The sequence below is a fragment of the Heloderma suspectum genome, chromosome 3, assembly GCF_057233095.1.
Source record: "Heloderma suspectum isolate Gila_16-S chromosome 3, 16-S_ref, whole genome shotgun sequence".
Classification (NCBI taxonomy): Eukaryota; Metazoa; Chordata; class Lepidosauria; order Squamata; family Helodermatidae; genus Heloderma; species Heloderma suspectum.
Window position 1 is genome coordinate 269,682,699 of NC_139460.1, and position 27,443 is coordinate 269,710,141.

The 27,443-nt window shown below is 46.1% G+C and overlaps 1 protein-coding gene across 1 annotated transcript in view; it reads right to left on the bottom strand.

The window, feature by feature from the left end:
• The window catches only part of LOC146351249 (uncharacterized), a 42,459-nt gene extending 16,633 nt beyond the window's left edge, over positions 1–25,826 (bottom strand). The window contains exons 1-2 of the mRNA XM_084842011.1: positions 25,691–25,826; positions 5,883–6,034 (exon numbers count right to left, since the gene is read on the bottom strand). Coding sequence (XP_084698137.1) covers positions 5,883–6,034; positions 25,691–25,796 — 258 coding nt within the window. The 5' untranslated portion in view covers positions 25,797–25,826. The remainder of the gene's footprint in view (positions 1–5,882; positions 6,035–25,690) is intronic.
• Positions 25,827–27,443: the final 1,617 nt, after the last annotated feature.

Genomic DNA, 27,443 nt, shown 5'->3' on the forward strand with positions numbered 1-27,443 from the left:
CTCCTGTTTGCTCCCCCTGTTCGCTCGCTCTGGTCACTCACTCTCTTGGAGCTTGCTTGCTTCTGTAGTCCCTGGACCAGCTGGACCAGCTTACTCTGCTCTGCTCTGCTCTGCTCAGCTGGGAGGCGGGAAACAGACTGAAGCTTCCCACCAAATATCTGCACATATCTGCCTTGTTTCAATAAGGATCTTGTATTGTTGATCACAAGATCAACATTCTGAAATAATAGCCTTGTTCATGTTACTTTGCTCAGGTAAGGTAATAGAGAAAGTAATGCTCTTTTAGCCCAAGTCACCCTCCACTATGATATATATTTCCATACCTGACATCAGAAGGGAATAGGGATGTGTTAGGAATTTGCTCCATCAAAGCTTTTATTTATTTCCTTGGCACCATGGGGGCTAGTAGTCTCAGAATGATTGGATAAAAATATATTTGCCCATTTCCAGTGCGACTGGAACAATTCTACCCTTTTAAAATAAATGTACTACAAATAAACCAGCAAAGGTGAAAACAAAACAAAAATTATTATTATTATTATTATTATTATTATTATTATTAATATTATTATTAAAAAAGATCATTTACCATTTTTTGAAGTTTGAGGTTAAAGACATGTGGTATCAGATCAGATGCTGTTTGGTCTGGAGCAAATAATATACTGACACTGAACCACTGACAAATAGGAGACTCTTTGGCACTGAGCCAAGAAACGTACTGTTTTGCTATTAATGCTTGAGCTTTGAATTTTTTTGACGTTCCAAAATTTGAACATGTGTTTAAAAAAAAATCTATAAAATTAAATTAATTGAAAAAACAACCCAGGTTTCTTCCAGTCTGTTGATTCTGTTGCTTCATGTCAACTTTACCTCCTCTTTCTGGTGTCTTGTCTGTTTTTGTCTCTTGTTTTTCTCTCTCTTCTTCCTTTGGTGTCCTTTCAGGTCTTTCTCCTCAGCTTCTCTTCCTCCTCCTCTATCACCAACTGACGGTTTTTTAGTCCCTTTCCCAACATTCTGTGCCTGGCGTTTCATTCACTCAGCACACTAAGAGCTCACAGGAGCAAGCACGTGCACACACACACTATGTCTCATGTTACATTACATGTACAGTGTGGCACATATGCATTAACCTCCCCTTTGCCTCATCCCTCTCTTTTCTCCCTTCCTGAGCTGCCCAAAGCTTGAGCTTTCAACTTTTTCAAAGTTTCAAAAATTTCTGCATGTCTACACTGCTCATGCTTCAGATTAAAACAAAAATGAGCAAAATTGGTCTGGCAGATCTCTATTAATAAGCCTTACACTACCGTATTCTTATATAAGATTTATTTTACAGATTTACCCAATGTGCACCTCCCAGACCTGAACAAGGACCAGAACACAACTTGCAGTCAAAAAAACATACCTTTCTGAGCTTGCAATGTATTCCTCAAAACAAAAGACAGCAACATGCACACATTTGAAAAACGTGCAAAGAAAATGCACAGATTTCCAAAATGTGCACAAACATGCATTCATCAATAGGTGCATTAATAAAAAAAAGTGCACTTTTAAAATTGCACAAAAATGTGTACATTAGTGCATACATTATAGGGATGTCAGAGAATTCCGTGACGGATCTTGGTGAGGCTGAATGCAAGTGCATTCAGCCCCCCAAAATCCATCATGGAACAAAGCCCCCACCCCCCCACGAAAGTTGGGCAGGACGAAGCCCTCACCCCCCACCCCATGAAAGTCACACGAAACGGAGCACTTACCTGCTCCCATCAGCGCCGATTTGTGAATGGCGGCCGCAGGGCGGCCACCATTTGCTTCTTCTTCACAGCCGTGATAGGCTACATAAATGCATATGTAGCCTATCACAGCTAATGCAGGGATGCCTTTTGCGTCCCTGTGGAGGCCGTGATAGGCTATGTAAGTATTTATGTAGCCTATCATGGCAGGCTTAAAAAAAAAAACGCATATACAAATGGCGGCAGCTACGGCGGCCGCCATTTGCAGTCTGTATTTTTCGCTGTTTTAGCCTATGTATATATTTATGTAGGCTATTACAGCCAAAAAAAGGGGAACGCAAATGGCACCTACCATACGTAATATGGTAGCCTACGTAATAACATTACGCTAAAACAGCGAAAAATACAGAATGCAAATGGTGGCTGCCGTAGCCGCCACCATTTGCATACGCTTTTTTTTTAAGCCTGCCATGATAGGCTACATAAATACTTACGTAGCCTATCACGGCTCACTACAGGGACTCAAGTGGCGGCAGCTACGGCCACCACCATTTGCATCCCTACTGCCCAGCAGCCGGATGTCTGGCCGTGAGCGGAGCCGGCCGGCGGCTCCACGGAATCGCCGCAGAGCGGAGCCAGCCGGGTAGGATTCCGGGGGGGCGACCGGAGTGCCTCCCCCCCATCGAGGATTCCAGGGGGAAGGATAGAGTGCCTCCCCCCTGCCGCGAATGAATCCGCGAAATGGTAAGTGACTTTCGTACATCCCTAATACATTATGAAAAATGCATATAAATTTTGTATGGTTTTAAAAAAAAACAAAGATCATGAGCTCATGCAGAAATAGGACAGAATGAACTTGATCTCAACAAATTTACAATCTTGGTAAGACCAAGATTGACAGATCCGTCCATCCCCAATAGTTAAACCTTTCTAATGTATAATCTGTTCAGGGAAAGAGCAAATGATACAGCAACTTTTATCTCTCTTCCAGGCATGTGAGATACCAGTTGAGTGATGTCATTGATCAACTGAACCTAAAAATGTGAGTGGGCATGCCATAGAAAATGCCTCTTTCTACATCAATTAGATATACTCTACCAGTTCTTGATGTAGGACAATCTTACACCCAGAACTATTTTCTAGGGGTGGACGAAAGTCACTTACCTGTCGTCGAAGGCCGTTCGCGGTTGGGGGGAGGCGCTTCGCTGCTCCCCCCGCGAAGTTCAGGCTGGGGGGGGAGGCTTCCGGCCTCGCCCAGCCGAAATTCAGGCCAGGGGGAGGCTTCCCACCTCGCCCGGCCGAAATTCAGGCCGGTGAGGAGGCGCCTCGCCTCGCCCGGCCGCGAACGCAGAAGTTAAAAAAAAAACGCCCCCTGATAGGCTACGTGACGATTCACATAGCCTATCACGGCTAGATCTGCAAAGTCAGCCATGATAGGCTACGTGAATCGTCACGTAGCCTATCACGGGTGACTTTAAAAAAAAAAAGCGCGTACGCAAATGGCGGCCCCCATAGGGAGCCGCCATTCGCGTTCCTTATTTAGTCGCTGTAGTCTACGTAAATGTTTACGTAGACTACGGCGAAAATAAGGGCAACGCAAATAGCGTTGCCCTTATTTTCGCCGTAGTCTACGTAAACATTTACGTAGACTACAGTGACCAAATAAGGAACGGGAATGGCGGCTCCCTATGGGGGCCGCCATTATCCGTACACTCTTTTTTTTTTCTTTTTTTTTTAACTCACCCGTGATAGGCTACGTGACGATTCACGTAGCCTATCATGGCTGACTTTGCAAATCTAGCCGTTATAGGCTACGTGAATCGTCACGTAGCCTATCAGGGGGCTTTTTTTTTTTTCCTTTCATTGCAATGGCGGCGGCGGCGGCAGCCAGTCGAAAGACCGGCTGCCGCTCCCACCTCGCTCGAACACCCGCCGAACCGCCGGCCGGACCAGCCACCGGGAGGGACATTCGGTGAAGGTAAGTCCCGTCCCGGGGGGGGTGCGGGGGGCGGGGGGGTGCGGAGGATTTCTCCCTGAAACTTGTTCGGGGGGCCGAACACGTTGGCGCTCGGCCCCCCGAAGTTTCGGGGAGAAATTCTCCGCCATCCCTACTATTTTCCATGTTCCAGTCTCTTGTATTCTAACCAGGACCAATGAGATGGATGGCTCCTTGCTATAGTGCATTGTCATACATCGGTTAAATGAAGTTTATGCTTTACAACACTATTACGTCTATGGTTGCATGATATATGTAGGGATGTATGAAAATTCCGCCACGGATCTCAGGGAGGCCGAATGCCAGCACATTCGGCCCCCCAAAATTGGTGGAGGAACAGCCTGCCACCCCCCCATCCCCCCCCCGGGACAAGACTTACCTTGGGCGGATCTTCCTGGTGGCTGCGGCGGCGGCGGCTGGTCTTCTGACCAGCTGCCGCCGCTGCCATTTCCAGTTTAAAAAAAAAAAAAAGTGATAGGCTACGTAAAGATTTATGTAGCCTATCACAGCTAGGTTTTAAAAAAAAACGTGATAGGCTACGTAAATGTTTACGTAGCCTATCATGTCTGACTTTAAAAATAAAAAATGCGCATACGCAAATGGCGACGCCCATGGCCGCTGCCATTTGCATTCGCGCATTTTTGTTTTTGTTTTAAGTCAGCCATGATAGGCTACATAAACATTTACGTAGCCTATCACGGCTGACTGCAGGGACGCAAACGGCGGCAGCTACGGCCGCCACCATTTGCGTCCCTGCTAGCCAGCGGCCGGATGTCCGGCAGCTGGCGGAGCCGGCCGGCAGCTCTGCAGAATCCCTATGGAGCACAGCCAGCTGGCCAGGATTCCAGGGGGAGGGACAGAACGCCTCCCCCCCAACCATTAACATAATCCGCGAAAGGTAAGTGCCTTTTGTACATCCCTAGATATATGCTCCCCAGGTACCAGTGAATGTGGATTGTCCTTAAAGCAAAACATTTTGCTTTTACATACAGTATTAAATCTCTGACATATGCTATGCAAAATAACTCATATCATCAGTTCCTGCTTTAGGACATGCTCAGTTTCCTTTAAGTGTTAGCTCCATCAAGTCAAGAGCTGATTAAATATAGAAAATAAAATAATCTTTGGGTTAGTTGCTGGATGGAAGTGGTATGGAAAAAATCCATGGGAAGAAAGTAATAAAATCATGTGTTCAGAATGGTCTATGGAGTGACTTCATTTCAAATGCTATCTTGGAGGGTTTCCTACCAAGCCCCTGAGGACCTTGGTTAACCAAGTCATTTTGAATAGGATTTATTAACATTGGGGTGTTGATTGAACTGCTAAAAGCACAACCCTGGGGATATGACAGACATTTGCAAAAGCCACAATGTGGTAAGCTGCTTGAGTCCTTGTAATCTTGATCACAAGGGACCCTAAGGCGATGATTACAGGACGCACTGATCTGTGCAGTTTTCTTGCCATACTGAAAAGCCTGGAGTAATCTTCTTAGATTTTAAAACAATTTAATTATTATTGAAGTCAGTTTTCTTCTTCTGTTGTTTAGAAGTAAGTTTATTTCTGACCACAGAATTATGGGAGATTGAGCCTGATCCTATACAGGTCTACTCAGAACTTAGTCCTACTGAGTTAAATAGGAATTGCCCCCCCCAGAAGCATGCATAGGATGTGCCTTTGAATATTAGAGTAACAACAGAATGATGGAGACTCATGACTGGAAGGAACCAAGTCATGACATACAATCCCTGTCCCTAATACAAGACCTTCCACAGAGTGGCCCTCCACATAATTCTGACTACAGTATGCTGCAAGCAGAGAACTGGTCGTAATACAATGCATATTCCATGGGTGGAGCTGCAAACTAGGAGGGAGAAGCAAGGAAAGCACCATAGATACACGGCCCTCAACAACATACTACAAATTCTAGGAGTTCCTTGGATGATGCTGACATGGAGGGTCTCAGTTAGGGATTAATGAATGTCAGTTTTGCTTTCTCCCACAAGAGAAAATGGCAAGTTCTTACCATCCCAATCAAGTATGAAGACATTTGCGAATTTTGGTAAATTCTCATCAAAAACTAACTGAAAGGAAATTCTTAGCCATCCCTAGCAAATATGTTCAAGAGAGAGCCAGAGTTTAGGGATGCAAGAACTCACCCTAGTTCGGGTTCTCCAGGCACTCGCCGAAGCAGCGTCCCTGCTCGCATCCCCCCGAAACCTGCGCTCGAGCCACCCACGAGTTTGGTGAATTCCCCAGTGCTCACTGCAAACCCGTTGGGTGAGCGCCGCCATTTTCATGCCTTTGATTTCTGCATAAAACAGGAAGTTGAAAAAATGTGCATATTCAAATATGCGCAGTTTGGAGCTGGGAAAGCTAAATAAGCACAATATTAGAGGGGTTATACCCCTAATATTGGGGCTGCGGTGGCTTAGTGGTTAAGATGCTGAACTGCAGACCGGAAGGTCAGCAGGACAGCAGTTCAAGACCCGAGTGCTGCGTGACGGAGTGAGCTCCCATCTTCAGTCCCAGCTCCTGCCAACCTAGCAGTTCGAAAGCAAGAAATTGCAAGTGGATAAATAGGTACCGCTTCGGCGTGAAAGGTAACAGCGTTCCATGCACCTCGGTGATCAGTCATGCCGGCCACATGACCACGGAAGCGTCTTTGGACAGCGCTGGCTCTTTGGCTTAGAAACGGGGATGAGCACCACACCCTAGAGTCGGACACGACTGGTTGGGGACACATTTACTTACCTCTAATATTGCGCATATTTAGCTTTCCCAGCTCCAAACTGTGCCTATTTGAATATGCGCATTTTTTAAACGTCCTGTTTTATGCAGAACTCAAAGGTGCAAAAATGGTGGCGCTCACCGAACGGGTTTGCAGTGAGTACTTTGGAGCACAAGCGGGCACGAGCAGGGAGCAAACAAGGACAGTGTCTCGGTGGGCGCAGTTCAGGGGTCGCAGGCAGGGGTTGCTCAAGGAATTCCCGAACCCTGAACTGCATTCACGACATCCTACCAGAGTTTCATCTTAGAAACACACCCTCCACCTCAATTCAACTGTGGTCACTCCAGGAATTCATCCCAGCTGAGACTGATACCCACCCATTGAGTTCAACAAGGTTTACTGTCAGTGAGTGGGCAGAGCGCTGAAACCTTCAAATTAAATCTCCACAGGGGAAGTGGTGTGATAATATGTGCAAGTGGGTCTATGTTTGTAATGTGAAGTGACACTCCAAGATCAGAAGAATCAATGTGCTGGTGTTGTGTAAGTCTCGGAGGGAGCAATCCTATGGCCACTAGTCAGCAGCTAGATGGCCATAGGATATGTGGTTTTCCGGGATCTAACTTCAGAGCCCATGCTCCAAGGTCAGTTCCTGGAGAACTGACCTTCCCTCCCTTCTGGAACAGCCCTGTGCTCCACACTCAGAAAAGTACAAAGCAGCCAAAAAGGGGTGTTCCAGGGTGGGGAAGGCAGAAATGCCGGTATGATTCTTCCTATGTGTCGTCTGTCAGCCTCTTCCCCCACTCTGCCTTCCTATGGCTAGACAGTCGAAATCGGCTGTCTAGCCACAAATGCAGGGCAGGAGAAGCACGGAGGGAACGATCCCCTCCATGCTTCTCCTGCCCTACATTGGATAGGTGGCCGCCTCCAAGTTGGGAAGCAGCTGCCTATCCCCATAGGATTGTGCCCTAAAACCTGAGAAAAACCTGTCCTGTTCCTGAAGAGATCCATAATCTTCTTTCAGAGATATTTTATGATATTATCGGGGGGGGGGTCATCTTGCGTCTCATATCCCAGGGTGGGGGGAGGGGAGGATTGGAAGCCTTATGAAGTAGAATACCTACAGCAGGATATTTCATGTTTACTTAGATGTAAGTCCCACTGATTTCAATGGGACTGGCTCCCAAATAATTATCAATAGGAATGCAACCTTAGAGCGCAATATTATGCATATGTATTCAGAAGTATGCATAGAATTGTATATTTATTCTTCCTGCCAGTCAAGGTGTGCAACTTCATTACAGGAAGCAAAGCCCCCAAATTTCCTGCACTAGAGATTTGTGTATAATTGTTTTAAGGCCAAACCAGATGTGCAAATAGCCTTCAGAGCTATGTAACTACGGAGTTTGGCCATTATTTCACATCATCAAAAGTGAGAAATGCCTTTACTCCAGGGATGGACAACATGCAGCCTGCAGGGCACATGCAGCCCCCATCAGCCCCACTGTGCCACCCATTGGCCACCTTCAATGCAGCTGAATTCAGGAAAAATGTGTTTTCTTAGGGATGTACGAAAGTCACTTACCTTTTTGAAGGGTGACATTCATGGGGGGGGGAGGCGCTCCGTCCCCCCCAAAAAAATTCTCTCCAGCTGGCTCCGCTCCGCAGAGATTCCACAGAGCCGCCAGCTGGGGCCGCCCACAGCCGGACATCCGGTCACTGGGCAGCCTGCAGGGATGCAAATGGCGGCTGCCATAGCCACCGCCATTTGCGTCCCTGTATTTTGCCGTGATAGGCTACGTAAATACTTACGTAGCCTAGCACGGCTATATGGAAGAAGTGAATGGCGGCCGCAGATGCGGCCGCCATTCACAAGTCAGCCTGGATGGCAGCAGAAAGGTGCTCCGTTCCGGGCCCATTTTGCGGGGGGGGGGGGCAGGAGGCTTCATTCCACCACAGATTTTGGGTGGGCCTCACCGAGATCCATGGCAGAATTCTCTGACATCCCTATGTTTTCTTAATTAAAAAAATGGAATCCAGAGAGATCAAATTTAGCCTCCATGCTATGGATGTCATTTATTATTATTTATTTTTTGGTGCCCCACAGAGTGTGGCTTGTGGGTGGCTCTGGGGTGAAAATAGCCCTGAACCACTTGCAGTTGCCCATCCCTGCTGTACTCACACCAGCAGCTATTCCAGCAGGCTGTACAGAGGGGCCATAATGGGAAAGGAAGAAGGACCATTCGACCAGTCTTGCTGAAGACCACCTCCATGAAGGCTTCTCCTCTCTCATCTGTCACCACCATCAGCCATCCCAGCAGACTGTACTGAGGGAGAGGAGAGGAGAAGTAGGGCCATTCCAACACCCCTGCTTCATTGTTCTACTTCATTGTTTCCTCTTCCATACCCATCCCTTTTTCCTTCTGTGTCCTGTCTTTGGGGATTTTAAGCCTGTGGGCAGGGGACCATATTGTTTAACTTGTTGTTTGTGAGCTGCTCAATGTGCCTTTTTGGCTGAGGAGCAGGATAAAAATACTTTAAATTAATACTCCTTAACCAGTTGACTGGGCACCTCACCCAGTACAGACAGAGCCTCTAGAGGTTGTATAATCAGTAGGGCCTTCAGAAGGACTGCTAGGCTCCATGTGTACCTACTTGTGCTACATTAAGATCTCCCGTGGAGGGTCTCCTGTGGGTACACCCACCATCTCAGGTGAGCCAGGTTGAGTGACTGTTGTAATACAGAGTCACTTCCTTACAGGGAACATAGGAAGGGGAGTTTGGACATGATCCCTGCAGGAAGGGGGCAGAGCCAGGGGCAGATGGAGAGAAGTCCTCTAACAGAAGCTGCTCCTACATTGATCTGTTTAGCAATAACTGATCATATTACCTTCTTCTTTGGCATAACCATCTTAGCTGTAGTGTCCCAGTTGAGGAACACCAGTCAATTTCACTTGGTGCCTCCCTTATTGATCTTTCAGCTCTAGACACTGACTTTTATTGTTTCCCCAAGCTTTTTAGGTGTAATTTAGTCCTGCTAACTGTTTTATGCTGCAATATATGGCCCTGGGAATATAATGGGGTGTTAAAATACGTATAAACAAGTAACAGCATGATAAAATAATTTTGGGATGGCATTGGTCAGATTGCAGCCATTCACAAGTTCTCAGAAAGCTCCTGTAAGCAGATCTACTGGCTTTATTGCAAAGCCACAACTATCTTCTTTTGTTCTGCTGCCTGAATTCACACTCAGTTAGTCACCAAAGCCCAGGGCCCGTGGCTCACTAGAAGAACAACCCACTTCCGCCTTCCTCTGTCTTGCTCAATGCCTTGCCTGTGTCTGCTGCTCGTTTTTCTTTGTTGGCTCTAATATGTGTTTAGCATGTATCTTAATTATTTGATTACAATGGTGTAATTATATAATTATAACGTATTGTGTGTGCTGGCTGGAAGGAGCCTGGAGACGCTCACAGAGTGACGTTGGGTAAACAGGATAATAACAACATCGAGGGGGAGAATAAACACAATAAAAGAGGCTAATTTAGAAGCATTTAAGGAAATGGGTGTTTTGGAAAAAGAAAAATGGCTGTGAGGTTTTCTGTCATCTCTTATGCCCCTCAGCCCAAGTTGCCAAAATAAGAATCAAGGAACTTTGACTGCATCAGAGAAACAGTTCAAAACCTCTGTCAGATCCCTGGGAGTTTACTTGAAACCCACCCATTCAGATTCTGAATCTAACAGCATCTATCTTTGTCCCCAGGGTTGTGGGAATGTCTTAGATATGTGACAGGCATAAAGGCCTTAAGTAAAGCATAGCTTAGGCATGATATTTTGTACTTTTCCTCATGAACAGAAAGAGGTCGAAATATCACGGAAGACTAATCTGTGACTGTAACCACCTTCCAAGTGTCCACATGAATGACAGGAAGTAAGTAGGTTTGTGGGAAATGTGAAGAAATAGTCATCTACTACACCTTTCACAATAGGTAGTCAATGTGCATCCGTCCCCCCCGCCAATTCCTATACCCTTCAATACAAAATTTATGGAAGTAAATAACTGGTACGTAATTTTATTGAACAACTTATTATTGAGAGATGAATTCCTCCATATAAGCAGTGGTTCAGGTAGGTTTGGACCTTGGGGGTGATGTCCAGGACACCACAGCACAGCCACCACCACCCTCCCAATGACCCAGAGAGCTGCAAGTAATGAGGAGATCAGGGCAGCAGAAGTAAACTTCATTTTATTCCTGTAGTCCTGGTAGTTTTGTGGTTTAAGTGAGTTTAAAATGCAAACTGCACATGCTCAGAATACACACACACACACATTCAGTTGGCAAACTGTTGTAGAAGCAGTTGTAAAGCACGAAATGGTGGATGGTGGTAAAGGTGGGTAGAGAGAGAAATGTTAGTTGTGTGCTTTACAACTGTAATGCACATGGCTGTCTAAAGCTCCACCCCACACTGATCATTAATCCTTTGCATGTTTAGACAGAAAGAAAGTCCTACAACTCCCAGCATTCCCCAGCCAACTTGTCTAAACATGCATAAACCCTAGGTCCAGGGTTTAAATTTACCTAGCTGAACCAATGCATGTAAGTAAAACAACATAATTACAGCAATAAAGAAACTTGAAGCCAATAATGAAACAACAACGAACTGCTAACTGTCAGCAAGCCATTAGGGGAAGGGGAAAGCACAAGGCCACAGAACAAATTATATGACATATATATCAAGGTGGAGGAAAACTGGGTAAGAAAACTGTTAAAATGTCAAAAGCACATACAAAGTATTTCTCTCAGCTGACATATAATTTTCTCCCTTTTTATATTATGATCTTTCATAGATTACCCAATAGTTTATATGGTTGCACCTTAGCTTTTACTTTATTCCAAACCAAAATGAATGCAGACTACTTTTCAATAAAATGACCCCACCTTCCTTCCCTAACCTTGATATCTTAACTTTAACATATTTATTTATTTACAGACATTTCTGTTCCACTGGGAAAGAAAAAAAATTGGCATGTTTCCAAAGCCGTTCTCCTATATCCCGGGAGCCTTTTGTAGAAGAAAATTCTGTGTTCCCATCAGCTCATCATCTTTCCAGTTACCTAGGGATGTCAGGGAAGTCTGCCACAGATCTCGGTGAGGCCAAATGCCAGTGCATTCGGCCCCCCGAAATCCATGGCGGAATGAAGCCCCTGCCCCCCCACCCCACAAAAAGCACGCAAAATGGAGCACTTACCTGCTGCCGTCCACACTGACTTGAGAATGGTGGCCACGTCTGCAGCCGCCATTCGCTTCCTCATTATACCAGTAGGGATGTCAGAGAATTCCGCCACAAATCTCGGTGAGGCCGAATGCCAGTGCATTCAGCCCCCCGAACTCCATGGCGGAACATCCTGCCACACACCCCTGCCCCCCACGGATCCCCCCCCGGGACGAAACTTACCTGGGGTGGATCTTCTGGGCGGCGGCGGCTCCAGCGGCTGTGGCAGCTGTGGTGGCTGTGGAGGCTGCGGCGGCTGCGGCGGCTGCGGCGGCTGGTCTTCCGACCAGCTGCCGGTGCTGCCGCTACCATTTCCAGTCTTGTTTAAAAAAAAAAAAAGACGTGATAGGCTACGTAAATCTTTACATAGCCTATCATGGCTGGGTGGGTTTAAAAAAAAAAAACCACGTACGCAAATGGCAGCGGCTACAGCTGCCACCATTTGCGTTCCTTATTTTTGGCTGTCTTAGTCTAGGTAAATATTTACGTAGACTATGACAGCGAAAATAAAGGGGAACGCAAATAGCGTAGTGGGTGCTATTTGCGTCCCTTTTTGATTCGCCGTTTTAGCCTACAGAAAGATTTACGTGGGCTAAAACGGTGAATCAAAAAGGGACGCAAATAGCGCCCACTACGTTATTTGCGTTGCCCTTTATTTTCGCCGTCATAGTCTATGTAAATATTTACGTAGATTCATACGGCCAAAAATAAGGAACGCAAATGGCAGCGGCCATACCCATTGCCATTTGCGTACGCGGTTTTGTTTTGTTTTTTCCCAGAGCCCTCCGCGGCCGGAAATCCAGTTGCAGACATCTCTGGGCTGGGCTGGGCCTGGCCGGCTGCTCGACAGAGCTTCCAGACAGCACAGACAGCCATCGAGGATTCCGAGGGGGAGGAACGGATCGCCTCCCCCCCATCGAGGATTCCAGGGGGCAGGATGGAACGCCTCCCCCCCCACCATCAACATAATCTGCTAAAGGTAAGTCACTTTTGTACATCGCTATAATATCCGTGATAGGCTACGTAAATAATTACGTAACCTATCACGGCTAACGCAGGGACGCCATTTGTGTAGGGGTGTACAAAAGTCACTTACCTTTTCGCAGCTTGTCTTCGCAGTGGGGGGGAGGCGCTTCGCTTCTCCCCCTGAAGTTCAGGTGAGGGGGGGGAGGCGTCCCACCTCGCCCGGCCGAAATTCAGGCCAGGGGGGGAGGCGCCCCGCCTCGCCCGGCCGAAATTCAGGCCGGGGAGAAGCGTCCCATCTCCCCGGCCGCGAAACAAAAAGTTAAAAAAAAAAGACCCCGTGATAGGCTACGTGACGATTTATGTAGCCTATCACGGCTAGATTTCCAAAGTCTACATAAATCATCACAGGTGACTTTGGGGGGGGAAAGCGGTTATGCAAATGGTGGCGCTCATGGGGCGCCGCCATTTGCGTTCCTTATTTTGGCACGTCTAGTCTACATAAACATTTTTACTTAAACATTTTATGTGCCATTATTTTCGCCGTAGTCTACGTTAATCTTTATGTAGACTAGACGTGCCATTTGCGTACGTGCTTTTTTTTTTTTTCCAAAGTCAGCCGTGATAGGCTACGTGACGATTTACGTAGCCTATCACAGCTGACTTTGGAAATCTAGCCATGATAGGCTACGTAAATCGTTACGTAGCCTATCACGGGTGGTTTATTTGTTTTTTTTTTACTTTATTTTTTTTTCTTTGCAATGGCGGCAGTGGCAGCCAGTCGGGAGACCGGCCGCCGCCCCCGCCCGCGACGAAATGCCGTTGAACCACCGCCGGGACCCGCCGCCGAGAGGGACATTCGCCAAAGGTAAGTCCCGTCCGGGGGGGGGCAGGCAGAGAATTTCCCAACCAACTTCGGGGGGCTGAATGCATCGGCGCTCGGCCTCCTGAAGATTCGGGGAGAAATTCTTCACCATCCCTACATTTGCGTCCCTGCAGAAGCTGTAGGGATGTCAGAGAATTTCGCCATGAATCTCGGGGAGGCCGAATGCCAGCGCATTCGGCCCCTCGAAATCAGTGGCGAAACGGTCTGCCCCCCTGCCCCCCCGGGACGGGACTTCCCTTGGGCGAATCCTCCTGGCAGCGGCGGCTCCGGCGGTGGTTTGGCGGCGGTGGCAGCGGCGGCGGCGGGTCTTCTGACCGGCTGCCGCCACCACCATTTCCAAGTTAAAAAAAAAAAAATGTGATAGGCTGCATAAAGATTTGCATAGCCTTTCACAGCTAAATTTTTAAAAACACCATGATAGCCTACGTAAATGTTTACGTAACCTATCATGACTGAGTAAAAAAAAGAAAAAAACAACCGCCCGTATGCAAATGGCGGCGCCCATAGGCACCGCCATTTGCGTTCCTTATTTTGGCATGTGTAGTCTACGTAAACATTTACGTAGACTATGGCGAAAATAAGGGGAACGCAAATAGCGTAGCGTCAAGTAGCATACGTGCGGTTTTGGTTTTGGTTTTTTTACTCAGCCGTGATAGGCTACGTAAACATTTATGTAGCCTATCACGGCTGACTGCAGGGACGCAAACGGCAGCGGCTATGGCTGCCGCCATTTGCGCACCCGGCCAGCCAGGATTCGGGGGGGAGGGACGGAGCGCCTCACCCACGGCCAGAATTTCAGGGGGGAGGGATGGAGCTCTCCCCTGGCCAGAATTTGGGGGGGGAGGGACGGAGTGCTTCCCCCCTGGCCAGAATTTCGGGGGGAGGGACGGAGTGCCTCCCCCCCACCACGAATCAATTTCGTGAGAAGGTAAGTCACTTTCGTACATCCCTAGAAAGCTGTGATAGGCTACGTAAGTATTTACTTAGCCTATCACAGCAAAAAACCCAAACAAACAGCGAACGCAAATGGCGGCACCTACGGTGGCTGCCATTTGCATTCCCTTTTTTTTCTGTTTTAGCCTACGTAAATATTTACGCAGGCTATTAAGGCAAAAAAAAAAGGGAACGCAAATGGCGGCCACTACGCCATTGGCGTTCCTTTTTTTTTTTTTGCCGTAATAGCCTACATAAATATTTACGTAGGCTAAAACGGCAAAAAAAAAAGGAATGCAAATGGCGGCCGCCGTAGACGCTTCCATTTGTGTTCGCTGTTTTGGGGGTTTTTTTGCCGTGATAGGCTACATAAATACTTATGTAGCCTATCACGGCAAAATACAGGGACACAAATGGCAGCGGCTATGGCCGCTGCCATTTGCGTCCCTGCAGGCTGCCAAGCGGCCGGATGTCCGGCTGTGGGCAGCCCCGGCCAGTGGCTCCGTAGAATCTCCGCCAAGCGGAACCGGCCAGAGAATTTCGGGGGGAGGGATGGAGCATCTCCCCCCCACTGCGAATGTCACCCTTCGAAAAGGTAGGTGACTTTCGTACATCCCTACAGTTACCTCCCTGAAAATGTCTTCCTTTATATATGGTCCTCAGATCCTGATACTGCTTGATTCATACGATGCATAGATTACCCTTAAATAAAAATACAAATTAAGCAATTAAATGACAAATCAGTAACAATGATGTGAATAAAACAGCAGAAACAAACAACAGCCAGCTTAAACCTATTTAGCTGGTATTTTAAAAGGGCTGGGAAAATAAAAAGGCCTTCATGTAGCATCAAATGGGTATAAGATCAGGTACCAGGCAAACCTCCCTAGGAAGAGCATTCAGCAAACAAGATGCCTTGTTTGTGGAATGTAATGAAGGGGAAACATGGTATAACAGAGGGGGAATGAGGGGAGAGAGCACAGCTCTAGGGTCTTTCCACCAGGTGTGGTCACCCTCAGGCCTTCTGGGGTGTCAAGATGGAACCCAGGCTCCCTGGTTTGGTTTCAGATTCTGAGTCAGATTCAGAGGGAGAGCTACAAGAAACTCAGTCGAGACAGAGAGTGGGGGAGGAAATTCCCCCAGATTCTCCAGGAGTCAGGAATGAAACTTCCCAGGAGCTTATTGAACAGGAGGCCCAGGTTCAGAGACCATCTTCCCCCCTCCCTGGAACTCAGCCCTTGTCAGAGGGGGAGGGAGCACCAGAATTGACAGATCCCAGAGTCCGCCCCAGGCTTAAGCAAGCAGAGATGAGAAGAGGTGGAAGGTGGTTCACCAGATTGGCTGCATATCGGAAGTTGGGTCAAGAGGATCCCCCCTGAAGGAGGATCCCAGTAAAAGCCTGTCGGGCATAACAGGAAACCATCCATTTAGTTGATAGGCAACTGCCTTGCTTTGTTTAGCTCATTAGGCTTCGTGGACAGCTCCTAGCCTTCACAGGGATGATGCTTCCCAGGAGCTTATTGAACAGGAGGCCCATGTTCAGAGACCATCTTCCCCCACCCTCCCCACTAGGGTTGGCGGAGAATTTCTCCACGAATCTTCGGGAGGCTGAGCGCCGACGCATTCGGCCCCCTGAAAGTTTTGGGGAAGTTCTCCGCCGGCCCCCCGCCCCCCCAGGATGGGACTTACCTTCGGTGAATGTCCCTCTCGGCGGCGGGTCCCGGCGGCGGTTCGGTGGCGTTTCATTGGGGGCGGGGGTGGCGGCTGGTCTTCCGACCGGCTGCCGCTGCCGCCATTGCAAAAAAAAAAAGTAAAGTAAAAACACACACACACACACCCATGATAGGCTACGTGACGATTTACGTAGCCTATCACGGCTGACTTTGGAAATCTAGCCATGATAGGCTATGTAAATCATCATGTAGCCTATCACGGGGTCTTTTTTTTTTTTTTACTTTTTGTTTCGCGGCCGGGGAGACAGGGCGCTTCTCCCCGGCCTGAATTTCGGCCAGGCGAGGCGGGGTGCCTCCCCCCCTCGCCTGAACTTCGGGGGGAGAAGCGACGCGCCTCCCCCCCACCGCGAAGCCAAGCTACAAAAAGGTAAGTGACTTTCGTACATCCCTATACGTAGCCTATCACGGGTGTGTGTGTGTGTGTTTTTTTACTTTTTTTTTGCAGCCGGGTAGACGGGGCGCTCCTACCCGGCCTGACTTTTGGCCGGGTGAGGCGGGGCGCCTCCCCCCCCTCGCCTGAACTTCAGGGGGAGAACCAAAGCGCCTCCCCCCCACCGCGAAGCAAGCTTCGAGAACAGGTAAGGGACTTTCGTCCATCCCTACTCCCCACCCACTTGTAGGGATGTCGGAGAATTTCTCCACGAATCTCTGGGAGGCTGAATGCCAACGCATTCGGCCCCCCGAAATTGGTGGAGAAACGGTCCTCCACGCCCCCGGGATGGGACTTACCTTGCGTGAATGTCCCTGGTGGTAGCAGCTCCCGGTGGCTCCCGGCGGCGGTTCAGCGGCTGTGGCCAGTCTTCCGACCAGCCGCCGCTGCCACCATTTCCAAGTAAAAAAAAATCAACAACAACAAACTCGATAGGCTACGTAAAGATTTACGTAGCCTATCACGGCTAGATTTTCAAAAAACACCATGATAGGCTATGTAAATGTTTAAGTAGCCTATCACGGCTGACTTTGGAAGGAAAAAAAAAACACGTACGCAAATGTGTTCCTTTGTGTTCCTTATTTGGGCACGTGTAGTCTACGTAAACATAAACATAGCATTGCCCTTATTTTTGCCGTAGTCTACGTAAATGTCTACGTAGACTACACGTGCCCAAATAAGTAATGCAAATGGCGGCGCCCATGGGCGCCGCCATTTGAGTACGTGCTTCCCCCCCCAAAGTCAGCCGTGATAGGCTACATAAACATTTACGTAGCCTATCATGGCTGACTGCAGGGACGCAAATGGCGGCGGCTACGGCCGCCGCCATTTGCGTCCCGGATGGCCAGGAGGATTCGCGGCTGGAGGGACGGGGCGCCTCCCCCCCGGCCAGAATTTCAGCGGGGAGGGATGGGGCGCCTCCCCCCCGCCCAGAATTTCAGGGGGAGGGACAGAGCGCCTCCCCCCCACCGCGAAGCAAGCTGCTGGACCAGGTAAGGGACTTTTGTCCATCCTTACTTTACAGGTGTGAAGATGTGTTTTAACTGAATAAAGACTTTATGGATTGTACAGAGAGTCTGTTTCTTCAGTATTCAGTGGGAGGGCTTGAAACCCTGACCTGGGGTCCCCCCGATAACCATGACCCCTTCCCTGACCCCAACCTCTTTCCCCCAACCACTGTGTTCCATGGTTTCCTGGCTTTTAGGCAGTTTTTTCTCCATTCTAAAATTTTGAAATGCCCTAGGCTCCTAGCTGATGCTTAGCTGCTGGCAGGAAGAGCTTTGAACTACACTATGTTAGAACTATTAATATTTTGTGTCATTTTTGCCCCACCCCTTTTGCCTTTGGCCCCACCCACCACTGAAATGTGGCTCCCAAGAGCTTCTCTGAGATGCAATTTGGCCCTTGGGTTAAAGGGGTTCTCCACCGTTGTTCTACAGAGTAGGAATGATGATATCATCTGCTGGAGCACCAGGCTCATTGACAGGCCCTCCTTGCTTTGGCAAGTAAATGAAGTGATAATGACGCTTTCATGTTTGACTAAGGTTTGTGACAGACTAGTATAGAGGAAATCAGAGAATGAGGAAAATAATCAAGCAGGTGCTGAATACTTCTTTCCTTCTCCTTGATGGTGTTCCTACTTCACACTAGCAGTTTAAATTAGCTCTGTGCCAAATATGTGGATTCTTCCATTTTCGACATTTCATGGGGTGAGGGGGAAGCAAAACAATAACTCTGGCAAAAGTTGAATAACTTTCTCCTTGGGGAGGAGGACAGGATTTCTGCATACCTTGTTAAGTGTAGGCGGTGGCTGAGGACCTTCTACTTTATTTTATTTTATTTACTTTAAAAATCCCCCCCCCCATCCTGTCCAGGCACTTGTAGCTGCCCAGGACTCTTTATCCTGGCAGCTTTTTCTGAACTCCCAGGAAACCGCATGACCTCACCTCACCTTCTCCTATTGGCATTCAGGAAGTGTTCTGAACGTTCTTCCTTGCAGCAACACAAAGCAAGCAAGATAAGAGTTTTCCTGAAGCTCCAAATGTCCCATTTGTGCTTGTTTGCAACAGCCCAGTACTCTTTGCAAAGAGGTTTCTGCAGCCTGGGAGTTCTTCCTGAATGCCTGCCTATAGGAGAGGGTGAGGTCATGGGAGTTCAAGAAGTGCTGCCAGGCTGGAGAAGCCTGTCTCTAAAGAGTCTCATGTTGGGGGCCTTTCATATATATATCTTATCTATGTGATCCTTCAGCTACCTCCCAAACGTAAAAAGGTATGTGGAAACACAGTCACCCTCCCCGAAGAAAACCAAAATTCTAAATTCTCCCCCTCCCTGTGAGAGAGGCAGGAAAAACAATGCTTCTTTTGCAGGGAGAGAGAAAAATCCCGAAAATAGGGGGCAGGATTCGGCACAGCACTAGTTTAAATGCTAACACTTCTTTGCATGATCATTTCTGTTTTTAACCAAAAGCTAAAAAAATTGAATTTCAGCTGGCTGAAGATCTTTTGTCAAAAGCATGACACGTCCCTGCACTTCAAAAGTTACCACTATACCACTGGGGGTACCACAGTGGGGAAGGCCTTCTCAGTAGTTGCCAGCCACCTGATTATCTTCAGACAATGAGAAGAATACTTAGGGCACAATCCTATGCATGTTTAGACAGAAAAAACTCGTACAACTCCCAGCATTCCCCAGCCAGCTATGCTGCCTGGGGAATGCTGGGAGTAGTCCCTTTAATGCATGGACAGGTTCATGCCAGTGCGGTGTACTGGCTAGAGTGTTGGACTGGGAGCTGGGAGATCTGGGTTCTAGTTCCCACTCAGCCATGGAAGTCACTGGGTGACTTTGGGCCAGTCACAGACTCTCAGCCCAACCTACCTCACAAGGTTGTTGTTGTCAGGATAAAATGGAGAGGAGGAGGATTATGTATGCTGCCTTGGGTTTCTTAAAGAGGAAGAATGGTGGGATATAAATGTAATAAATAAATAAAATGTGGGAAAAGTCAGCCCTTCAGGTACCCATGTCCCAAGCTGTATAGGGCTTTAAAGGTAAACACCTGCACTGTGAATGGGTTGATCTGTAATTCTAGCATTTCCAGATACTAAGAATATTCCTTCTTCTAACACAGCACAATGAAGATGCAAGTAAAGTAGAAGGGGGAGAACAATATCATTTCCAGCTATGTATATGTGTACCCGGGAGCACTGTAACTGCATATATTATCCATTGCCCACATGTTAGAAAAAGGGCTGAAACAAAATAGACTTCTGAATTTGCAGAGGCCAACTGGGGCTAGGGATGGGAAAGAAATTGATTTGGGTCACATTTTAATGTGTATTTACCTAATTTTGTACTTTTGAACCAATATGCAAACCAAAACTCCATTGTCCTTCAAAATTAGGAGTTATCTGAATTTTGCAATGGAGTTCATCAGTCCAAAAGTGTGTACAAAAATGCATATATTAAGGGAAAGTGCGAACCCAAATGTATATTAGTGAAAATAATGTTAAAAGCATTATATTAAGAAAATTGTTTAGAAAAACTGTATATCAGGCAGAAAAGCATACAAAAATGCACATATTAGAAACCTGTTTTTTAAAAAATGTCAGGAAGTTTGGGACAAACCAAACTTAATACTGGAAAAATTAGAAACTGAAAGAAATCAAAATTGCTAGATTTATCCATCCCTAATTGGGGCAGGGAGTTTAGTTTAGTCATTTTGGGAGGAGAAACATTTTGCATGGCTCCAGGGAGATGCTCACCAGGCAAGCAGGAGGTGGCGAGTGACCCTGGTTTCCTCTTTTTCTTCCTCTCTTTTTGGAAACTGTAAAAAAAGATGCATTTTTCCTGCCAGTTGCAGCAGTGGTTTATTCTTTATTTTTTCTCGTGGCTGCCTGTCCCCCACCCCCAGAGGGTTAATTGCAGGGGTAAGTGTAGCATAATTCTAGGGATATTCTAATGTCCCTAGAATCACACTACATAATGTCTGTACATAGCCATACATGCCAACATATGAATTTAGGATGGGGTGCTAATAAATTCAGAAGAAACCCCTGTTTCCCAAAGTGTATCTCAGACAAGACCAAACCATGGTATTCTTTATCACAACTAATTTAACTCTTAAATAAGATTAATACTGAGGGGGAAAAAGATGTTGAAACTTGTTTACTTTGTGTTTCCCTTAATAAAGAGTCCTGGTGTGGCTATACAATAGATGCAAATGTCCCTTTCAAAAAGTGTTTGATTGGACTGTCAAACTACCTTTGAGACCTTTAATATAAAAGGACCCTAGTGACAAATTTAAGTACCATTTGATTGCCTGCAAAAAGAGACTCTCCCTCCCTCCCTCCCCTATTGTTTCTTTCTTCCAGTCTCTTCCGCCTCCCCTTTTTTTCCTCTTTATTCTTGACCTCTGCTCTCATTTTCCCTAGCAACAGCCTGCACCACCTCCTTAGAGAAACCCACCTCACACTTCGGGGACTATTGATGTAAACAAACACAGAGAACAAGAAGCAGGGTTTGGGTCATGTCAGTAGCTGGGACCACAAGGGGAATATTGTCAGAGGGAAGTTATGGTGTACAGGGGCCTGTTTGCTACATTCTTGAATGTACTCATTGTTGGCAGTATGTTCCCATGAACACGTGATAAAGTTCAGAAGTGGAACTTTTCATAGACAGCTGTGTATAAAATCATGGCTTTTGCCTTCTGGAATGCTCTTAATGAACCACAAAAAGCATTTTGCAAAAATGGTAATGAGAAATCCTGACCCATTTCATTAAATAAGAGCGAATATCTAGTCGCTTCAATATGGGCATTTTACAGCTGCTAATACTGTCAGTCCATTGAAATTAATAAACTTACAACGCTAATTTAAAAATTACCACATATCCATCAGCAATAAGACAATGATTAACCAAGGGGCAGACTTCGTCCTTTGAGACTGGACTCCTGGCTATACTGAATGCAACAAACCCAGGATGCATCATTCACACGCAGCCCATAAAACCTCAGTTGAGAAGTTCACATCTCATCAAACTGGATTTACCAAAGATTCCTTTCATTCCAACTCCTGGTTTTTGGTTTTTTGTTTTATTTAAAATATTTCAAGGCCACTTTTCAGGGCAGGAACCTCCCAAAGCAGCAATAGACATACAATTTCATAAAGACAACAGTCTAAAACACAACACACACACACACACACAAATCAGGGGGAGGCCAGAGAAAACAAGTAGGTTTGCAGAGCCTTCCTAAAAGCCTGCAACGTTGGGGCCCTGATGGACCACTGATGGCAACCTATTTCAGAGGCATGAGGCCCCTGTGGAATAGGCCACCTCTTGTGTACCTAACCACATAACTGCCTTCAGTGGTGGGCAACTAAGAAGGGCCTCTGTTGCTGTAGTACAGGCAGGCTGATAAGGATGAAGGCTGTAATGCAAACATGGCAATATCATAGCACCCATTCACTGAAAATACCAACAGCCCTGGATGCCTTTGGGACTTTCTCCCTAGCACCTAAGACAGGGGTGGGCAGAAGTTAGTATTCCAGATGTTTGGGACTTCAACTCCCAGAAGCCCCTGCCAGCATGGACAATGGTCAGGAATGGTGGGAGATGAAGTCAATCTGGAGACCTACTTTCTGCTGACCCCTGACCTAAAACATCCAGTAAATGTCTGCTACATGCTTTTCAGAAAGTAGCCCAGAAAACCCTCTTTCAGTAGGCACCCTTGTTTTTATCTTCTAAAAGCTAACATTGCATTTTAGATCCTTGGACTAAGTGTATTTTTGAGAACAGTCCTCCTGGCAGTCACTCTCAAACCCCTCAACCGGATGTCTGCCTTTGTACCCTATTGCTCCATGTTTTGCCCAGTGGAAAGCCTACTGTGCCTTGGGAATGTCTGACTATCCTGCCTCAGATCTAATCTTCCACTAAGGCACCCTCTTTTTCCTCCATTCATCTCTGCAGACTAAGAATAGATTAAAAGTTCCGTCTTTCCCTCCCTCCTTCCATCTTTCCTCACTCCTGATCATTTTGCTCACTGCCCTCCTCTATCCCATCTTCATCCCCCCTCACTCTGCCTCCTCTCTCACACACACCCAATCTAGGGTCAGCTGTGCAGCTGCCCTTGACTCACTGCCCCTCACTCTCCTTCGGCAACTCATACCCTTTCACTAAGATGATTTTGTTTCTCATTATTTGCTAACAAATTCGTCTTCTGATTAGGTCCCAAAGTTTCAGCTCTGTTTTCCCTCTTGGGAACCTTACAGAGATGCTCCACTGTCTAGACCAGAGCTGGACAGCTTGTAACCCTCCAGAAGTTTTTGCCTGCAACTCCCATCAGCCCTAGCCTGCATGGCCAGTGATGAGGTATCATGGAGTTGCAGGCCAGAATATCTGGAGGGCCACAACTTGCCCACCCCTAGTCTAGACCAAAGTTCCTAACAGGGCAATCCTATGCAAGTCTACTCAGAAGTAAGTCCCTGTGAGTTCAGTACGCCTTTCTTGCAGGCAAATATGTGCCACCTAAGCTATCCATGCTGGTCATCTGTCAATCTGGCAAGTGTGTTAGTTTCTGGCCAGCTCTGCTGGACAGACAGCAGCCTGTCCTCTGACAGGGAGAGAGTCAGGTACTGCAGAGGTCAGGGGTTTCCCTAGTACCAGAGTAATTCCCCAATCATCCATTGTTCCTGAGGGGCTTACTTTAGCAATACAGTAGCAGATTTGAACACATGTTGGATACATATGTCCCAAGCAACCATGATAACCGGGCGAGGAGTCTTGCTGCAGCAGAAGGTAGCCATGTTACTGTTTTTATTTTTATTTTTTAAAATTCAACTACATTGAAAGCCCCAGGAACTGCAGCATTCCTCCTCCTAAAAGCCTCCCTTCCCCTCCATTAGTTTCACATGAAAGCTTTTTCTTGCCAATTTCACAGAAGTTTCTGAAAGGGCAGGGAAGTGGGTAAATTTCACTACCTGGGGGGTTAATACAACCATTGCTGAGCTGAAGAAGTGCAGAGTGAAGGAGCACTTCAACCAAGGATTAAAAAGGGGCATGTGTGTGTGTGTGTTGAAAAAACCCAACTTTAACAAAGAAATTTGGAAAAATGTTCACTCTATGGCATAGGCTGTGAAGACTTGTGTCATACTCATCAGTGATATCATAAGCCTTATCTCATAGATCTCATAGAATCATAGGATTGGAAGCAGCCTACAAGACCATCGAGTCCAACCCCCTGCTCAATGCAGGAAGCATCTGAGACAATACCGACAATACTCAAGCAACCATCATTCTACAAGGCATTTGAAATCCCAGTGGTCCTCTAGCTGGAAAAGGCATCACGTTTTCCATGCAGCAATATGGCAGTGTGAAACAGCAGCTATTTCTCAAATAGAAAGGTTTTCTTGACTAAAATTGTCTGGCTCCCACCTAACAAATGAATAACAGCTATGCATTTGTTGTGTGATCATCTGGGAAGACTCATCAGCTGAGGAGTAACTTACCTTCTACAGAGTGAAGGACCCATTGAGATGAATGGTCCTGTTTCACAGACTTTTCAAAAAGGGGAAAATGCCAGCTTAAGGTGCAAGACATTGAGTCTGAAGAATTAGAAGTCTGCAGCATGTGTCAGATATGGATTAAATGTGTACCAGAAAGCCTCCTCTCAAGAAGAGATGTGTGCAATGCAGTGAGGTTTACTCCTTAGTAAGAGTGCTTAGGATTGCAGCAGTAACTATGCAACTTCTGATCTTCAAAGATACAAACAATTACTTGTGGTGGGAGCTGATGTATGTCTCATCCGCCTGTCTTTCTTTCTGGGTGGTGGTTTTGCCTTTTTTAAAAATGTAGGTACTTAAACAAAATAAGAATTGATGAGTATTCTTGTGGTTTTTAGATTACAGGGTTTGGGCTGTTACTGTTTTTTTATTTGCTGCATTTGTTGTATGCATTGTATGTAATTTAAAAGGACTTAAACAAAAGGGATAGTTGTTTTTAAAGGGATCCAAACAAATGTCTCTTCCTAACCCTTCTGTCTGAGGGCACTATCCATTCCAGACCTAAATAACACATGCTTGTTTATTAGAGTTTGCAAAGATGAAACTTTTAAAGAGCTTGTGTCATTTCCTTTCTTTGTAATTCCGAACCCTGTGTAAACTCCCTAAACCTTTGAACTCATGTCTGGTTAACAAACTATTATCTGCATGAAACTTGAGGTCAATTGTTTAGGTAATTCATATCTCTGGAACAGTTACAAGGGAATGGACTCTTTAGTCCAGTATATAAATTAAGGTATAAATTAATGATGGTTAAAAAAAAAAAAAAACCTCTTGTGGTATAATGCAGCAAGTGTTTTGCTCTTTTTAATCTCATTTATTTTAATGGGAGAATATCAGCCTTCCTGCTAAAATTCAAAAAGGTTTTCTTATTCTTTTGGATCCCAGACCATACCAACTGGGAACAATATGGTAAGACTTTTCTCGTTTACTGCTCACCCATTTTTCCCTTTTTCATACCCCGTTTCTCTTTTACTGCTCACCCATCCAAATGCTTGAATCCCAGAGACAACTGTTGATAATATGCCTGCATCCATACCTCTAGTGCCAACATCTTAACTTTCCTAAATTACTTGTCATTCAGGTTATGTTCTTCTTCCACTCATGCTTTCCCAATAGCCTTCAGCAGCTGGCACATGGTTGGTTGGATCCAGACAAAGTTAGTTATGCTTAAATTAATCAAGATTAACTTGAAATTTCAATAGAACTAAAGCATGACTAACTGAATCTGGATCCGACCCAATATACCCAAGAACAACATTTTTCAAGAAGCATAGGGCATTAAAATCCACCCTTCGACAGCACTGCATCTGTATATTTACTACACATCTGGTATTTGCATCCATTTCTATTTGCGTCCGCAGGTTTTGTCATGCTGCACAGGTCTTTTGTAAATCTCCAGGGACTTGAAGCAGGCATGCTGTATATTCAATAGACAATGCAATAAAAACAATTTAACTTTTTACCACTCACCTCTGAGCACAATATCCGTTGCTTGCAGATGCAGAAGAGAAACATATTTAAATAATGTACAAGTGACTTTTCTGATTTTTCCAGTACTGCCTGCAGAATAGAACATCTGCAGCTCTTTGTGTGGGCCCTTAGCAGCTGGAATGTGCAAAGAAGGTGAAGGAGAGCAAGTCAAGGCCAATAGACTAGAGAGACTCAGTCACTGTAGCTGTATGCAAGCGCTGCACTATTTGCACTGTGAAATCCTAAAGATATTCATATTTTACATTGGAATGGGTGTGGAGACATTCTACACAATAGAATCACATAGTGAGCTCGTGATGACATTACAGCCCATGTGGAAATCCCATTTCAGAGGTCAGCACCTCAGTCTACAATATTTGAAAATTCTTGAGGAACAGGTAAAGTGCCACAAGACTGGAGGTGGGCAAATGTTGATGCTATCTTCAAAAAAGGGAGGCAGAGAGAACATCCGTGTAACTACCATCTGGTCAGCTTGATGCTGATATCTGGAAAGATTCTAGAACAGATCGTTAAAGAGTCAGTCTGTAAGCATTTAGGAAAAAAAGCCAGGATCACAAAGAGCCAGCATGAATTTCTCAAGAACAAGTCATGCCAGACTAACACAATTCTATTTTTTATGGAGTTACTAGCCAGCTAGATCAGGAGAATGTTATGGACATAAAATATTTTGATTTCAGAAAGCCTTTTGAATATCCTCCACGATATTCTCGTTAGCAACCTGAAGCTGGTAATATGTGGGTTAGACAATGCTACTGTTAGATGGATTTGTAGCTGGGTGATGGAACATACCCAAAGAGCTTGTCATCAACCTAGAGAGAAGTGACAAGTGAGATGCCACAGAATCCTGTCCTGGGGCCTGTGATGTTTAATGTATTTATATATGACTTGGATGAAGGAGTAAAGGGGGTGCTCCTCAACTGGACAAGGTAGCTAATACCCTAGAGGAGAAAAACAGGAGTCAAGATGATCTTGACATGATGGAGGATTGGGCCCAAACTATCAAAATAATTTCTAACAGAGATAAATGGAAAGTTCTGCATTTAGGCGGGAAGAATCAGATGCACAACTACAGTATGGGTGACACTGGTATTTGTGCAATGGGTTGCTCATTACTCTTGTGCAACCATTATGCAACTGGTTTTGCAAGTGCTTGTGCAACCACTTGTGCAATGGAAAGTTTCAGCAGAGCTCTGCTAGTGCTATTTGAGTTTGTAGAATTCTACCACTGGATACTGCCCCAAATGTGCGCATGTCACCATATGCATTACTGTTGTTGTTGTGGAATGCATTGCAAGCTCAGAAATGTATGGATTTCTGACTGCAAATTGGATTTGGTTTGTGAGATGCAAAACAGGAAAATCCATGAGAAAAACACACACACACACAACTTGATGGAGTGAATGTCTCACACATCCCTCCCTGGAGACCAAGTCCAATTAGGAAAGATTGAGGGAACTGGGTAGCTTACATGTAGAGAAGAGACAATTAAGATGTGGTTATGATAGCTATCTTCAACTAATTGAAGGGCTGTCACATAGGTGATGGACTTCACCTAGGCATATGGCTGGCCACTGCGGGATGCTGGACTGGATGGGCATTTGGTCTGATCCACCAGGTCCCTTCATATGTTCTTAACATTTGGGAGCATTAAACTAAGACACTGCCACCTCCACTGGCTGCCTCTCTGCCTACAGACCTCTCTTCCACATCTGGCCTCCAGCTGGGTGGAGAT